Source organism: Podarcis raffonei, chromosome 5, assembly GCF_027172205.1.
Source record: "Podarcis raffonei isolate rPodRaf1 chromosome 5, rPodRaf1.pri, whole genome shotgun sequence".
NCBI lineage: Eukaryota > Metazoa > Chordata > Lepidosauria > Squamata > Lacertidae > Podarcis > Podarcis raffonei.
The window spans coordinates 87,091,618-87,110,055 of record NC_070606.1 but is presented as its reverse complement, the minus strand read 5'-3'; the positions used below and the strand labels follow the sequence as shown (position 1 = coordinate 87,110,055).

General features: G+C 45.0%; 1 protein-coding gene across 4 annotated transcripts in view; it reads left to right on the top strand.

The window, feature by feature from the left end:
• The window catches only part of TNIK (TRAF2 and NCK interacting kinase), a 287,359-nt gene that overhangs the window by 26,867 nt on the left and 242,054 nt on the right, over nucleotides 1–18,438 (top strand). For all 4 annotated transcript variants that reach the window (XM_053390548.1, XM_053390547.1, XM_053390549.1 and 1 more), the window contains exon 2: nucleotides 18,344–18,409. In XM_053390548.1, the coding sequence (XP_053246523.1) occupies nucleotides 18,344–18,409 (66 nt within the window). The remainder of the gene's footprint in view (nucleotides 1–18,343; nucleotides 18,410–18,438) is intronic.

Here is an 18,438-nt window from a genome sequence, read left to right as displayed (position 1 = left end):
GAACCAGCTGTTACAAGGAACTAATGAAACGTGGGGAGGGGGGGGGAGATATCAAGGGCCCATCTGCGAAGCACAGTTTCCACCTGCAGGCAACGTGTGAGAATGTAACTAATGTGTTAAAAGCTTTTTGAATTCAGCATGGACGTCATCAGTTGAGCTACTGAGCCTTCTCAGTCCTGCAGACTTTGCATCAAATCCTGACATATTAAAATTTAGAATGCGTAAAGCAAAGCATTTCAGAATGTATCGCTGCTTTTGCGTACTGAACAAACTAGACTTGTCCTCTATTCTGGTGTGTGTGTGGCAATCGTCGACCACAACTCATGGGCAAAGTCGGATCGTTATGGGTGGCCTCTAGTGTCTGTAAGATACTAAAGGGAAGCAAAACAAAAAATTTTTTTCCTTCCAGTAGCACCTTAAAGACCAACTAAGTTAGTTCTTGGTATGAGCTTGGTATGAGCTTTCGTGTGCATGCACACTTCTTCAGATACACTGAAGAAGTGTGCATGCACACGAAAGCTCATACCAAGAACTAACTTAGTTGGTCTTTAAGGTGCTACTGGAAGGAAAAAAATTTTTTGTTTTGACTATGGCAGACCAACACGGCTACCTTTCTGTAAAGGGAAGCAGTCACTGATCGCGCATGGAAAAGACAGAGCACTGATGGGCACATACATGTTCACAACTGGGTTACTTACCCAGCTGAAACACCTTGCACCATCTCACACGTGGAGCTTTCCTATGGATTTGGTTCATGCGCTCAATTGTGAGTCACAATCCAGTTGTGTACTTACCACATATAAATTAACCTGGACTGTAATATAGATATGAATGGTGACTTGAGCATGATAGAGGGAGGGTTTCAAAACTACTTCGTGGCCATGAGGCACTTGGTTCCATCCCTGGTACCTTCAGTCAAAAGGATTAGGTAGCAGGTATCTCTGCTCAAGATCCTGAAGAACTGCTGCCAGTTCGTGTGAGCTATACTGTCCTGGGCTGTGTAGGAAGCTGTCTTACAAAAAGCCTGTGTTAAAATGCAGGAAGCTGCCTGCGTTTTGTCCCTCTGTCCCACAGGAGTCTGTACCAGGGCTATCTGGAAATACTGGTATTGAATCAGGAACTTCTGCGTGCAAATCTTGTGCTCTGCTAATGTTGTCAAAATACTCACATACCTGTGAACATTTTCCATTGAATTCAGTACAGTGGTACCTCGGTTTAAGAGCAGTCCGGTTTAAGAACGATTTGGTTTACAAACTCCGCAAAACCGGAAATAGTGTCTTGGTTTGAGAACTTTACTTCAGTCTAAGAAGTGGACGACAGAGGACGAGATGGTTGGATAGTGTTCACGAAGCTACCAGCATGAGTTTGACCAAACGGTGGGAGGCAGTGGAAGACAGGAGTGCCTGGCGTGCTCTGGTCCATGGGGTCACGAAGAGTCGGACACGACTAAACGACTAAACAACAAGAACGGAATCTGAACGGTGGAAGGGCACTGGCAACAGGAGGCCTCATTAGGGAAAGCGTGCTTCGGTTTAAGAACGGTTTTGGTTTAAGAATGGACTTCCGGAACGGATTAAGTTCGTAAACCGAGGTACCATGTACCTCATGCAGCTTGTTTAAAGGCTCTCTGTGAACTCTGTGAGTTTTATCTCTCAGCAAATAAAATATGCTATGGTTTTATCTTTCAGCTTCATGTTGCCTTCTGGCTTGGTAGGCCCACAATTTGATTTTCCTTATCACTTGATGACATTTGTTTTCGTGGGGAAAATGTTGCTTTCTCCCATGCCTGGGCAACTTTTATGAATGCAATCTTATCGATGTGAGGCTGCTGAGACTTTTTACAAAACGAAAGCTTCTCTGTGCTTCCTCTGCCTGACGTCTTCAGTTAACACGCCACGGTACTACTGTTCATTTTGTTTCAGGGTTGCAGATACAATAGTTAATTCTGACCATACAGCGCAAGTAGTTTTGTGAAACCGTGGGAATTTTGCAAAGGAACCAAAGAGCACTGGCTTTAATGATGCCACTCGCGTGCTTAAAGGAGCAAACATGCCCCAATTTAGCATCTTATTTAGGGTCTTGCGTCCAGAGGAATGGCGGATCTCTAGCGTTCATCTCTCTCTAGTGGATAGGAGCATTGGACTGAATTGTTGTAGACAAACTTTGGATAAGCCTGACATGGTGCCATTTTGCATACTGGTTTTTGCTTGCATGTGTTTAGTATACCCGTGGTTATCAGGTAGTTTTCTGGCTTGAGGGATGGTTTCAGCTGTCCTTGGCTCTTGAACTTTCTCCTTGTGTGCTTCTAAACTGATTTGCTATGTTTAAACCCCATTCCTGCTCCAAGTTGCTCACAGTGGCATACATGGGATCGCCCCCCGTCCTTTTTTCTTCCTCGCAACAACCTTGCAAAGTAGGTTCGACTGAGAGAGAGTGGCTACGCTAAGGTCACCTGGTGAATGTCATGGCTGAGTGGGGATTTGTACTGTGCTATCCCGGGTCCTAGTCCAACATTCTTAATCACCAAACCATACTGGCTGTCATGTGCAGGGAGGTGTGAGTATTTTAACACAGATCACTCAAAACTACACCCCACACTACACTACATCCCACACTGGCTGTCTGAAGTCCAGGAAAGACTGTAGCATGATATGATTTCTGCATACAATTTGTATCTGCTCTGCAACTTCAGCAGAAGGCTATTAGTCCTGTTAGCAGTTGTATGTAGTTGTATTACTTGATTATTATCTCCCAAGGCTGGCTCTATGAATTTCTTTAATCCTTTTTTTATATAAATCCATCAAAGATGGTGGACATCACTGCCTTTTGTGGGAGTGAATTCTATCGTTTAAGCATGTACTCTGGGCCCCAATGCTTTATTTTGTCCATTCTGGATCTTCCAGTGTTCTGTTTTGTTGGATATCTTCTCCTTATCTGCTTTCGCTTGCTGGTCTCCCACCCCCCCACTAAACTAAAAAGCCCCCAATGTTATAACTAATAGGGGATTTGCTCCAACCCCTGGGTAATTTTAGTCATCCTTTTCTGAAGTGGGGGCTGATTTCATGTATAAACTGTCCAAGAATTGCAGATTTATCACCACCAGAAAACTTGCATAGAGTCGTATCTTGGTTTTTGAACAGAATGCGTTCTGGAAGTCCGTTCGACTTCCAAAATGTTCAGAAACCAAAGCGCAGGAGCATCCTGCAGCCAATTGGAAGCCATGGAAGCCGCGCCGGATGTTTGGCTTCTGAGGCAAAATTCGCAAACCGGAACACCTACTTCCAGGTTTGCGACGTCCGAGTTCTAAGTTGTTCGTTAACTAAGCTGTTCAAAAACCAATAGCAATACAATATATTTCAATGGACTGTTCACTTGCGCAGGTACACAGAAAATGTTTGTGTAATATATATCATAGAATCATAGTCAGAAGATGCACCAAGGGTAATCTTAAATCCAACCTCCTGCAATGCTGGAATATCCCGCAAGAACCATCTCTCTCAAACAAAGAGCCTTGCTTGTCCCCAATAAAAATATTGGCTTGATTTTGGAGAGGTGTCTGTGCTTGGTCAGGCAGTGTCATAATTGCTTTGGCTTCCGTTCTCATTTGGATAACATATAAATAACACATCCAGTGTGTGACTTGAGAGTAGCTGATAAGCAAAGCAGGATATATATATATATATATATATATATATATATATATATAACATTGTAATATGAGATGTTATCGCTTAGGGGGGATAAATCACACTGCAGTGCTGGAATAAAAAGATGGAGATAAATGTGTAAATAAACTCTTCCAGCATCTGTCAAATAGAACGTTTGTTATCTTTTAGAAACTACAATTCGGCACAATTGACGAATGCCAGTAAGATGCTGTTTCTTGACTAGTAGTTTCTTTTTGGGAGAAAGGGGAAAACTGCAGTTTATTGCAAAGGCAAAAATTAAATGTCTTGTTTACTGTCTCCGTGTAATGCACCTTGATCTAGGAGAATGTCAGGAAATGCTTTGCATCTGTGAATACTTGCCTTTTGAGACTCTTATGGAAAGGACTGGTGTGGGGGGGAGGCGGAAGGAAGGAGGAAAATATTTTGCCTGAGAGGAATAAAAACGAGGGAGACATAATAAGACACCTGTGAAGGTTTGTATCGTACTCAGTGTGTTTCTGCTTCATTATTCAGCTTATAACCAAAGCAACATACCAAAAAATAGCACGGATCCAGGCATCTTTTAGATGCCCCAGGAGGCCTTCCGTAAAGCTGGCTGTTCACACAGAAGGGTTTATATTAGTGGCAAGACTTTGTGAAGAGCTGTCAAGAAGAAAATCTTCAAGCACTCTATTTCTTAAAATGTCTAACCTTAACAACACGGGCCCCATTGCTGGTAGCTCTCTGCAGCTGTGTGTGTGAAGAGAATGTCTCTTGTCTATTTCCAGACCTAGTCTGACTATTACACAAAAGGGATGTTATCTAGGAATAAATTAGAGGCAGTCAGCTGACCCTGAACTGACCTAGAATTCCGCCCCCCTCCTCTCTGTGCATTTTTAAAAAGCCTCTGATCTCTTTGGCCTCGGGTGTCGCACCATTATGGGATGCCACACGGACAAAATTTCAGACTTGGGCCATATTCTTCCGCTCTGCTTAATGGTTATCTGCATGCCAGTTAGGAAAATGCTTTATACCGGCGATCGCCAATGTGTTGCCTATGCTGTTAGACTACAGCTCCCATCATCCTTTACCATTGGCCATGTTGGCTGTGGAGGATGGGCATTGTAGTCCAGCAACATCTAGAAAAGGGAGTATATGCTTTTCATTTTGAATCTGAAGTAGTGCTGGGCCAGACTTTTTGAAAAGACATTGGGTTGTATCCAAGAAAATTGTCCTGTTAGCTCAAGAAATTACACCTGCAGAATGAGACTTCCTCTCCTTTTCCTTATCTGTCCCTCCCCCCCCCAAAAAAAACTGCTCCAGAGATTTGGGGGAAACCCCCAAAGCAGATTTGAGATATCATGTGGAAGAAGTGTTGGATCGTTCATTAACTGAAGGGTAAATTTTTTAATTCAGACAGCACTCTGTTCTGTTTTCCTAGTGTTTCCTTACCTGATGATTTCCATGTTTTATGTGATCTTTCACACACCGCAAAAGACACGTCTGGAAATCTGGAGGAAGTTTAATGCTCGTTTGCATGTTTATTGTTTCCAAGAAAAAGAATCCATTTTCCAGCCCCGTTTACCCAGAAAACCGCAGGAGTTTTGCACTGCAAATTTGATGACATTCAGGGCAATATCCTGGCATGCTGTTCTTTCCTGCCCTTTAAAACTTAGTGAAACATGGCAGTGTATTGATCAGAAAGCGACGGTTCTGTAACACAAAAGGTGTAAAAGACACATTAGAAACCAGGACTTAAGTACCAACATTATAACCAGTAAAACTATTGCAATAAATACTATTCCTGAATTCAGCCCCTGTGTTAAAGTCATCTAGCCAAGAGCAGGATGGGTGGAGGTGTTGCTTAGCAACCACAGGCTGGCAAGGTGTCCCCTGAGATAGCAAGCGCCCTGATTGGCTGTATAGCTCTGAGGTAGTTTTTCCTCTGTTTGTTTAAGTGAATGTCTCCCTGCTATGTAGAGGTCTGAAGTACTCTGTGTTTTGTTCATTTTCCTCAGTAAAGTGTTATCAGGATTTCCTTTCTCTCTGGTCTTCGTCTGTGTCATCTGAGTGACTTTGCTAACAAGGAGAGGGAGAGGAAGCATTCTTGCGCAAGCAGAAGTCCTTGTGCCTAACGGTTGGGGCGACTTCATTGAGCACAACTCATTATATCTGAGAAAATTTCTGAGATTTTTATTTTTATTTATTCCTCCTAGGAAAAGAAGGCTAGCTTGCAATTTTTTCTCTGAATAGTTCCAAGCTTTTTGTTGTTGTGGTGGTGGCCCCATCTCCTCCCTCTCACCAGCCATCATGCGCCAAACTCCATGTGCTCCTGCCATTTTATGAGTTTTTCGAACAGGTTTTATACCGCTATGTGGAGCCTGCATATACATAAGATTATTGTCGTGTGTGCCACTGCCATTACATTGTTTTGGTCAGGGTGCATGTTACGAATTTTCTAGATAATGCCCTCAAAAGACCTACACCTCCCCCCCATGCTCTTCAATGTACAGTGGTTCACCATCCAGAAAATTCTCAGTGGCACGAACAACATGAACTGCTTTCTGCTAACCTTTCTTGGGGGTTACATCTCTCCCTTGCATGCGAATTGCCCATAGATGTGTCAGATTACCATTAATTTATAACAGGCAACTGTTGTGTAAAATGACCTGGCTTGCATCTATGCCTTCCACATCGGAACATTGTTATACATAACTGCAGTTAAGAGACTTATCAAGACTTTATCTTGACAAGGAGAAACGACCGGCACATCTTGCTGTTTTATTTCTTTATATTTTTGCACAGAACAGTAGAGAGGAAATGTGCTTGTGTCTCTCCCCCATTCATAGGCTTTTAAGCAGGGCCGCCCCTACTGTTAGGCAGAGTGAGGTGGCCGCCTCAAGCGGCTAATTTTGGTATCATGAAAGGGCAGTAGTTTTTTTAAAAAAACTTACTCAATTTATTGCAAAGCTAAGCAGGGTCCGGTATGGTTTCAAATTGGATGGAGGACTACATGTCGAGATTCCTGCATTGCAGAGGGTTGAACTAGGCCCTCGAGACCCTTTCCAACTCTGCAATTCCATAATTCTATTATTCTATGATTATTGATGTACCTTTACAGTGTTCTTGGGATTTTTCTGCCTCATGTGCCAGATTACTTTGGGCACACCCAACTAAATAATTGTGTGAGTGGACTGACCCTCGCTTGCACAATGGGACTTCTCACCTCCTTTCTTCCCCCTCTGCATGCCCCACACAGTCCCAAATTGGCTCCAGAGGGTTGGAGGAACCCCACAGAACAGATTTAGGGGGCGTGCAGGGGAGCAGAGGAGGGGAAAGTCCAATTTGCAAGCAGGCATGGAGAAAATTAGCGCTACTTCTTGGGCTGCCACTGCCACAGTTGGCTACAGACAGGCCCATTCCTTTCTCCTGACTGTGGGATGACCATTTTATTTTAACAAGTGATCACAGGAGCCCAAGGCCCTTCCCATCCATCTGCATCACCAACGCACATGTGTGCATTGATCAAATGGCAGGCTAGCACGCATTGCAGGTGGCTTTCATTTTACTCGGTGGATCAGCATATCTGTAGGGCTGCTCCAAGCTGTATCCTCACCTGCTTCTCTACTGTGGCCCTACAGATGTCGAAGGATTCAAAATTCCATCATCCTCGAGTTGGCTTGACAGGGCGCTGTAGTTCAAAACACCTAAAGATTCATTGCCTCCTGTGTAGATGCATAGTTCTTGAGCCAGTTGCAAGAGGGCTGGATCCAAATCCAAGACATGTTTATGCTTTGCATGTAGAAGATCTCAGGTTCAATCACCATCATCTCCTCCAAGCTGATCTCTGGTATCTGGAGAGTCTGCGCCTACCTGAGTAGGCAGAATTGGGCTAGAATAGACTAGCGGCTTGAGGCAACTTCATATGCAGAGCTCTGTTGAACTGTGTCCTCCTTCATTCATTGTCCACTCCTGTTAAGGAACCTCTGCCTATCTACTATGCAACTAAAGTCTTCTGTAGCGGGTTTTGGAGCACACTGTTGGGGGAACAGTATGTATGTCAGTCTCCTCTAACCTGGTGCCCTCCAGAAATTGTTGGACTCATAACTCTCTTAATCCCTGGCTATTGGCTGATGAGAGCTGACCTTCAAGAACATCTAGAGGGGAACCAGGTTATGGAAGACTGACAGGTAGCCTAGGCCTATTGAGATGATAGCTTAGGATGGTACTCAACCTTCCTCTGCATATTGTAAGGGATGGTAGGTCATGAAAGAAAAGCTTTCAGAAACCTAAGGAGAGAAGCCGGTTTGAGAACCACTGCTTTAGGAATGGGCACATTTGAGAGAACCCCTTTTGGAGCGAAAACCAGCTATAAGGATGGAACACCCATGGGGCTTTATGTGCTGCAGAGATGGATGCTGTTGGATGCGAAAGAGAGAGAATCCTTGCTGTAGGTGTGTTTTTAGTTTGCTTAGTTTATCTGTGGTTGTGTGTCCACAGAACACTGGCTGTATTAAGTTACTGGAATGTGTGCAGGGCTGCAGAAGATGTTTTCAATAGGGCAGAATTTCAGGCTCTAATTTAATAACAAGACCTCTTCTGGATAAACACCTGCAGCCTTTGGCACTGAATTTATTTAGTTCAGGATACAGCCATTCTCTGGTATACTGGGAGCATCTTTGAATTATCATTTAACAAACCAGTAGGTGAGTAAATTGGCTTTTTCAAGTCTCTTAATGAAATCTTGCTTCCTGGTCACAGGTGCCTGTTCTTTAGTTCCACTGAGAGTTCCCTAATGAAGAGGGCAAAACCATATTAATGGTAGTCTTTCTCCTAAAGTCGCCCCGGGAAAATTGCATTTGCTGCTCGCTTCTGACTGAAATATTCTCTGAGGAAAAGTGTGCACGGCTTATCTTAACTAAAATTTGCGTATTTGTTGTATTCAGTCAAATGTGTTTATTTGGGATAGGACTTTATTTATTTATTTATTTGCTTTAAGAGATGGCAGGTTGTATTAATAATAAGTACATAAGAAACTGCTCTGTACCAAGTATATCCCTGGTATATCTCAGCTCTTGGTTCATCTAGCTCATTGCCGTCTACGCCACTGGTTTTCAGCCAGTCCAGAACCAGTTTCAGGGTTGTTGTGGGGATAAAATGGGGAGGGGGAACCACCTTGAACTGTTTGGAGGAAAGGTGGCATATACATGTCATTTGATTGATTGGCTCTGTTTGGCAAACCAATTTGAGTTTTGTTTGTTTGTTTAAAAAATCAAGTAGTATATAAATGTTAAATAAATACATGTAATAATAACAAAATATTTGGCCATGCCACATTTCATCCAGTGGATGCCAAGTCAGACTTGCCACATTTTTGGGAGCTGGCGGGGGAAGTGAGGTGCGATATTCCTACGTTGTGGTATTTGCTCTAGATGTGTAGAACATGCCATTCTCTTTCACACCCTCAATGCTCTAATGCAGGGATCAGCAAACTTTTTCAGGGGGCCGGTCCACTGTCCCTTAGACCTTGTGGGGGGCCGGACTATATTTTTTGAGGAAAAATGAACGAATTCCTATGCCCCACAAATAACCCAGAGATGCATTTTAAATAAAAGGACACATTCTACTCATGTAAAAACACGCTAATTCCCAGACCGTCTGCGGGCTGGATTTAGTAGGCAATTGGGCTGGATCCGGCCCCCAGGCCTTAGTTTGCCTACCCATGCTCTAATGTGACTTTGCGTTGTGGAAACATACCCCATTAAGCACAGGTAATAGTGAAACAGAAGCTTTCGCCTTCTTTTCCCTCAGAATTTGCTCTTCACTGATATGGGTGCTCTACTTGTGTTTGCTCTCTTTGGGTCAATGCTCCCAGAAGAGGAGGATTGTCCGCATGATATTGGTCGCTGTGGCCACAACACAGACTCCTCTCTATTGGGCACATAACTTCCCCAGTGACATTCCTCATGAGCTTAATGTAAATGTTATAATTCCCAGGCGTGTGTAGGATGCCACACTGAGCTATTATGGAATTACTGTGCTGAAAAGTGGGAGAATCAAACTTGCCACCCACACGAGACCGGTAGAGGCATCCCATCAGAATTCTGAATATCAGAAGCTGAGCAATAGTCCTGAGCATTTCACAGACAAAAGAAATAGGGATTTGTAACACTCCATTCTCATCCTTAGGAGAATTGGCACCAGCTGCCCAACTGCTGCATGTTCTCCTCAGACTTTTGAATGCTCTGTTCCTTTGGCCTGCAATTGTCTGCCATCCCAGGAGAATGGTTGTTTTGGGATAAAGACCTAATAGGACTATGGACCAGCCGGTCCAGTGTGTGCAATAGTGGACTTTGCGTAGCATGGCACTGTGGTGTTGATGTGCATTAGTGGTAAAAGCAGTGTGTCCAGCTCCTGTTTTGAGGTGCAACTACTTAGGGAGCTCCATGCTACCTCTCCCCACCCCAAAATGTAGTGAAGAAAACATTCCCCGCTGCAGCCAGGCCATCCACCATGGAAGCTGTTCTCCGCTGTTTGTTTGCCACCATGGAAGGTACTGTAGAGTTCTTCCATGCAAGGAGGGACTCTGCCCTATTGTTTCTGATGTAAGTGGCTCTAGTATAGGGGTATAGCTGTGGTATATATCATTTGAGTGTGTGGGGGGGCTAGCTCTATCCCACATGGTGCTATAATCCCCCTCATGGAGTCTTTCCGCATGGTGGAGGAAGGATTGTGTGAACTTCTCCCTTGAGACCCTGGAGAGGGACCTAAATGCTGAAGAATGATACCTCTGGCAACTAATCCAGAATGCGGCAGCTAGACTGGTGACTGGCAGCGGCCGCCGGGACCATAAACAAAACTGCATTGGCTCCCAGTATGTTTCTGAGTGTTGGTGCTGACCTCTAAAGCCTTAAACTTCTTCAGCCCAGTATACCTAAGGAGCCTCTCCACCCCCGTCGTTCAGCCCGGACACTGAGCTCCAGCTCCAAGGGTCTTCTGGTGGTTCCCTCACGATGAGGGCTTTCTCAGTATTTGCACCCACCCTGTGGAATGCCCTCCCTTCAGATTGCAAGGAAATAAACAACTATCTGACTTTTAGAAGACATCTCAAGGCAGCCCTGTGATGTCTTACGTTTTTTTGGGAGCCGCCCAGAGTGGCTGGGGCAACCCAGTCAAATGGGCAGCAAATAAAGTAAGTTGGTGACACACTTTTCAGACATGCATCATTTTGCGACACAGTAATTCAGTTTTACTAGCAAACCAGAGGTCAAATTAACCCCTTTCCAGCCCTGGGAGGAGCATGGGAGCGTTTGCGCAACACACCGACACACTAACATGCCACGACACACAGTTTGGAAAGCTCTGCACTACAGGGAAAAGGAAACTTTTAACAATGCATTACCCTGTGGGCAAAACAGGGACAAAATAAGGATTGTGATTTATCTGGGACAAATGGAAAAATGGAGAAATAGGAATGGTGGGAGTGTCTGCCCGAGAACGACATACAGAATAGCAATCAGATAGTGTGTGCGCACCAGACCCAAATGCCACAGACCTGCCATTATTGTGGCTTATGGGAGAGTAGATGCAGGAAGCCAGAAGTGATGATAGAAGCCTAGACCTCTGTGTGCATACTTAGAGTAAGATGCAGCCCTATTGCACCCATGCACATGCACATGCACATGCACGCGCACACACACTCACACCCTCTTCTGGTTCACAGCAGAGAGCAAGCCATGCCAAAAGCGGTTTGCAATTGCGAATGAGCAGCCTGCTTCCGGCAGAGTGGGTGTCCCTTGAATTTGTGTCGCCCAAGGCAGCTGCCTGCCTGGGGAAAGAGGGTCTGTAAGCTGTATTGAGGTGCCACAACATAGTCTCTCGACACCCTAAAGAGTGTGAAGAAACTGGCGGAACCCTGACCTCGCGCTCCCATTTTATTTTTTGCCGTTTTGCATATCTGCGTCTGTTTGCCTTTTTCCTTTTAAGCATGGCTGCACCCTTGACAATTCAAGCCTAAAAGGTCATCTTAATTAATATTTCTGGATTAGTGGGATGGCAGACGCGGCGGTTGCTGGTAACAGCAGAGATGGAGCCTTGCTCAGAAAATGGCTTTCCAGGCTGGTGCTCTGGAGCAGAAACATTGCAATCGGGCAGCCTGATATAATTAGAAACGTGCTGGTTTATTTATTTATTTTTGCAAAAAAATTAAAAAGATTGCAGGAAGAAGTGTTCCTTTCCTTTTTTTAATTTGAGGAATTTCCATTGGTTTTCTGTGTGTTGCTGGCATTTCTCCCCCCCCCCCCACTGGTTTTATACAAGTGTCCTGTGGTTAGTACTGGTTAGCTCAGCAGTGTGGATTGACATGGTGTAAGTAGGGTAGCATTAAAGGGCTACCTGCCCCAGTCTAAACGGGGGTACATAGCCTGAAATATGATGTAATATATTGTCATAATATTGCAGTGAATCATCCCAATCTTGGAGTGGTGAGAAACATCAGGGGCACCTGTGCTTAGCTAGGCTTAGGTTTCCTTGGCATGAAAGTCAGTGGAAACTGTGGAGTCGTTAGGATATATGGTTTTATTCACAACCTGAGCATAGGCTCACAGCATTGACACTCTGCCAGATCTTGCTTTCCCATTCAGTTTCCAAGGGAGCCCCCCAGCTGTCGCTCAGGTTCGCACAGAACAGACGTGTCTCTGTGTCTCCAGCTTCCATCATCGGTCCAACCCACACAAAGAATTCTCCCCTTTGTCCGATTGTGTGGCATCCAGTCAGGTGAGATGGAGACAGGCCCACCCATACGCCTCTATGGCAACAGAGCTCACTCTTTCAAGATGCAAATGGCAGGTCCTTAGCTGAGCTTGACAAAGGAACTGGCCTATGACTGGTTCAACAATCTTCCTTCTATAGTTTCTAGTCTTCTGTACACAGACTTCCAGGTTTGGAAGGGACCTACGGTGTCACACAGACCATTCGCCCAAACCCATAACAGTGTTAATCTTAGAAAGATTATACATGTTGTCAAGGTAGTGCATACCACCTTGCGTAAGAGGCTTTGTGAGGACAGTAGACCAGGTAAGGTGAACGCTGTTGCACCTTCTCATTGATTCTTTGCCTGCAGGCTAGCAAAGCAATGCACATTCAGGCATTGTCTATTGGTTGTGGTGGAGGGAGAATATTGGCACTAGCAGCCAACAAGATTTTCGCCCTAGCAGGCCTGAGTCAAAAGATGGCATCTGTTCTAAAACCAATGTGGGCAATGAGAACTCCAAATTTTAGCTAGCTAATCAATCTCTCAGCCTTTATATTCAGTCTCAATGTGCCTGGTGTCATTTTGGGGGCAAAGTACAGAACTGGGATTCTTCCCGGGACACAGTAATTTCTTGGGCTGTAGACTGGCTTTGTGGGTATTGAAGATGCTAATATAATGTCCCTGGTTGGGGGTGGAGGGGATGCGGTGGGCGAGCAGGGGGAGGAGGAGCAAAGGGGAGATCCAGCCACAGAGGGAGGGCCTTGGTGGCACCCAAGGGAAGTATCAGGAGAACATTGGGACCCCCTGGAAGATCTCTGGGCAAGCAGAAAGGAGGAATTATGGGTTATTGGGTTGTTGTTATTTTGATTGTGTATTTTGTGGTTTTCTATTCTGATTTTTTTCTGTGAACCGTCCTGAGACCTGCGGGTATAGAGAGGTATATAAATTCAATCCATCCATCCATATTTTCCCAAGTGAGACCCATGCCAAAGAGCCCTTATACGGAAGTCCTTTCTGCAAACAGACATAAAGTCAAGCAGAGCTCGCGAGAGATCTAGAAGAGAGTGGTTGTTGCCAAAAAAATTTCCAAGGGCCAGATAGTGGTGTCCAGAAGGCCACATTTGGCCCCCCAGGCCAGGGCTGAGGTTCCCCACCTCGGCCTGTAACAAACAGTCGAAGGGGAGAGGCAGACAGAGGCAGAAAGGGAAGGATGGAGGCTAATACTGTTCCCCATACTTGACATTTGTTACAGTTGGTAGTAATAAGAAAAACCAACGATCATGTGGGAAAAGGTTGGCTTTGAGGAAGGAGTTGTGTTGGAAAAGCACCAGAGCTATGTGGGAGGAAGGACCTATGATCACAAGGGGCTTGTCATGTGGTGTCTGGCCCCCACATGGTTGCATTTTAGATGGCCAGCCACATGTCTGCTGTGTGGTTTGTGGTTTTTGCTTGCGCTAGTGTCTCCTCGGTTCTGATATCTCGGTTCCCATAGCCTTTTGGTGGTGGAAAGACAAATAAAGGTATTTGGGTGGGGAAAGGTAATAGCAAGCCCCCTGGTGTTTGTCTGTGAAATGAGCTGTGTGTGGGAAGGTTGAGATTTGCTAAACGGAATGTAGCACATCGCTATAAGCAGCAAAATCCCAAGTTCCATAATCTATATAAAAAAGTGACTATATTTGGTCTGAGATTATGCTCTGCTTATGCTGTGCCAGTCTCCATTTAAGCTTTTCTGAATAATTTACAGAGCTCCATTAAATGCTTTCATATTTTGATTCCTAAATGCCAGAGAACATTTCCTGAGCTATTTCAGCTCCCTGTATTCCCTGGCACAGTGCTGCTCTCTCTATCTCTCTGGACTCTGTGATTCAAGTTTGTAGTACTAACCAATTTGCAATTTCTCCCCTCGCCCCATCCAGACAAAGCAAGTATAGCCAAGGCCAGTTCAGGACTGGTCTCCTTAAGAGGCCATTTCACAGAGTTGGAACTTGGGGTGCTGTGCTGCAGCCCCCTCTGTTGACCTGGTTGGGTCCTGCTCCTGTCTTGGCACTTCCATCCAGATCTGCCCCCTCCAGCCCCCATGCTTCCTGGCCATTAATTGTTGGCCCTAATTGATGACCTGCAGGTGATCCTAGAATCCTAGAATTGTAGTGTTGGAAGGGACCACGATGGTCATCTGGTCCAACTCTGTGCAATGCAGGAAGCTTTTGCTCGAACCCACAACCCTGAGGTTTAAGAGTGTCATGCATTACTGACTGAGCCATGCTGGGCATCCAGCAGGGGCTGATGGGAATTGTAGATCAACAACTCTAAATATTCTTTGTTGCAGCAAGTTGAAATGGATTGTCCCTTCCTGGCGCACACTTTTAATGCTTACAGGAGAAGATAGAATCCTGACACGTATCATTGATTGTGAGTTCTCAACTGGCGCTTACTTGGTGTGGTACAGGGGTGTGTGATCTTGCGAAAGGACTTAATGGATGTGCGAGAAGTGTTGACACGCTTTCATGTCCTCTAACTTGCTGTATTTATCTGAAGCTCAGGCTAGCAATATTTTTATACAAAGATGGTGCTGATGGTAGGGGGGAGGTGTCAAGAATAATGAAGAATCATTATTCCATTGAAAGCCGTGTGGGTAAAAGCAGAATCAAGGACCAGCCTGTTGTTAGCGTGAACGAAGACTAAACGTGTGTTTTTCCCCCTTTTTCTTTCTGCATTTGCTAATAACTAGCATTCTGCTCCAGTTGCCATGGCTTTGGTGAAATTGCAACTGCTAGTGCCAGCTGCAAAAAGAGATGCCATTCATTGACTTGACATAAGCTGCTAGGCTTCTTTGACTGACTGTGGTTATGCAAAACAGGAATAAAATATGCACACACAGAGAGAGAGGGAGAGCATGCAACACAAAAATGCTTTTTAAAGATCTTGCTTTTTGTTTCTAGAAAATGGGTGCACAGGTGGACTCTAAAGAAGGCAGCCTTAGGTCCTTGTTGGAACACAGGCTCTTGCATGCTGAACATCCTAGGTCTAACCCGTGGCTGTTTTAGGATCAAAGAGAACTGGAGACGATAGGGAGCTGCTGCCTGCGAGTGAAAATGCAGACTCACCGCACCAGTGATCAGATGCGGTATATTTAAAAATGGCTACCGACTCACAGGTTGTGAGAATTCATTAAATCAGATCGCCTCTGGTGATGGAGCTACCTGGCCTAAGCCCCTAGATGGCTGCGGTCTTGTGCCAGAATGAAATGCACCGAAACATGCAGCAGAACATGCATCTGATGCAGCAGAACTGGCAATTTATACTGCGTAGCAAAAGACAAAAAGGCTTGTCCACAAGAATTTGTGTAAGAATGTGTGTGTGTGTCTTGGACACTGACCAAACAAAAATGGCTGGACATAGGGATAGCTGAGCTCTGCAGTGCTTGGGGGGTCAAAATGATGAAATGCAGGTGTGGGGCAGAGTGTATTGTTTTTAAAAGGGTGCATGTGCAGCAGCGATCAGTGTTATCAGGTTTTGATCAGTGTGCTTAGGTTCAAATCTGTGCTCAGGTATGAAGCTGCCTGGGAGGGCTTGGGAATGTTGCAATCTTCTTCTTCTTTCAATGGAGAAGGGTTGGGGAGCAGGAGGTGGGGAGGACACAGATCAATATCTGTGGTATGGATTGTGCACCTCGCTGTGTGTGGTGGATGCATGTAGCAGATTGTCTGGGCATGCCCTTAAGACAGATGCTTTGACATGTACTTGCTTGAACTGGAGATACTGAACTCTTGAGTCCAGCGCCCCAACTCCACGCATATTCCGCGGGGAAAAATGGAATGCATACTGTTTTAGTGCTTCCGTGCCCAGATGCTTCCATGCTCGCAGTGTGGAATACACACCATGCACACAAGTGCACACCTACCTCTCTCCCCTATGTGCTAATCTGCCCCAACTAAACCAGCAAAGCCCTCCATCAGGGCTGCTACACCAGAGCAATGTGGATTGACTCTTAGCAACAGCATCCTATTTAGAATGAGAGCCATTATAGTTCCCATATCCTTCCCAGTGGTACTTGAACCAGTGTAGTTTCAGCCTCGTTTCTGCTTACGGCAAGCTATTTTCCCGCTCTTGAGTTTTAATGATCAGCAACTAAAAAAAACAACACCACATTTGTTTGGCAGCAATGTTCTTTTCAAAAACACACACATGTACGGTATATCCCCCCCCCCAAAAAAACTTTGTTCCATGCAACTGCATGAGCCGCAGCTTGACAATAGCTCCTGTTTTTCCCCCTTTCCCTTTTCTTTTCCACTTTGTTCCCTGTTCCTTCTCTCTGCCAATAGGAGCCTGCTGCTCTAATGGCACAAAATGCCTTTCAGGTTATAGAAACATCCCACGTCTTTGTCCATTTTGAGCTGCGTGCTTCTGTTTGAATGTTGCTGGCCCAGCTGTGCTCCGCATTCCCCTTGCCCTGTGGCATCTCCCCAGCTGAGAGGCCTTTAATGGCTTCGTGGCTGGGCATTTCAGCCCAATCGCATCCTGGGAAGCGCTCTCTGTAGCCCACAGCGACGTGAAAGGCACCATTAAAAAAATCGGTCCTTGGTATCCCTTGCTGCGATGTGGCGCTGGTGGCGGCGGCAGCTGGCATGCAGGTTTGCCTTGGCATGGCCCCGTGCATAAAACATTTCTGATCTTGTGCAACGTAAGAATGAAGCCTTCCATTCTCCCCTTGAACATTAAGACAAAAAAAGGCTCTCCTTTGTTTCCCCCCCTACCCCCTAAGCAAAATGACTTTGAAACTGTGCTCTGGAGAAGTGCTGGGGTTCCTTAGAAGCTTGGCAGGGATTTACTGGTGATCTCAATAAAGAAAGTGTAGCTCCCCTGCGAAATGACATCTCCACTTATGACCGAACTTCCTCCTCAGTGCCCAAGCACAAGTCTGCCTTGTTCTGGACTGAGCTTGCAGGACTTTACAAGAACCCAAGAACACACAAAACACGCGCGCACACACACACACACAGAGAGAGAGAGAGAGAGAGAGAGAGAGAGAGAGAGAGAGAGAGAGAGAGAACAGTGTCTTCTGCTCTAATAGAGCACTGCTTTTTGAGGGGAGGGCTTTTTGGAGTTGCTGTTATTAAACGGGAGTCTGGCAGTCTTGCTGGTGTGCTGCAAGTCACCTACAGATTTACCTGTAGATCCTGATTTGCGTTATTTTTACTCCTTTTATAAGTTTCCTAATTTATGTGGGGGGCAGTCATGAGCCGATGCTCCATGTAAACTGAGTTTGTGTCCCTGCAAAACATGTCCCCTAAATCTTTCACAGCTCACGTAGTTCCACTGCCAGTGAGTTGGGGTTTCTTGTTTTTTTAGGTAGAATCTCATTCCTTGGAGCTTGCAAACGTCAGCCAGTGAACGTTGAACCAGGATTTGCAAAAATGTGAATATTCAGCAAATCTGCGTTTGATAATGCAGAAATGAGCTCCAATATGCGAATGAATTTTCATAAGAACTTCTTAAAAATAAAATTTGCTAACTGTCATGGAAATGCGGAGAACTGAATTTAAGATTGGGGAAAATGAGAAACTGAAGATTTGCCCACCATTTATGGTGCAAGTTAGAAAATGAGGCAACCTTGCTAGTAGTTTAGTTGTACATGGCTTCTTCTAGAGCACCTCATTTTGGTTTGTTATGGCATATAAATCAAGAATCAACGTATGTTCTTAAGATGCTTTATGTTGTTGTTGTTTTGCACTTTTGAAAGATATACAAGAGAAGGGGTTTTGACCCTTACTATGACACTTGCCCCCACCCTTCTGACCTCATTCTCTGTTCCCTGTCTCCCAGCACTCTGTAAAAGTGCCCCTTCAAAATTCAGACTAGCCGAATTTAACAAAGTTTTTATTTGCAGCCACTTTTAAGTATTTGCTACTGACCGTCTGAAATGCCTTTGTTTATTTCTCTTTAGGATCCTGCAGGCATCTTCGAACTCGTTGAACTTGTTGGCAATGGCACCTATGGGCAAGTCTATAAGGTAAGGCCTTCTGTGTTTTCCCGGAGCAT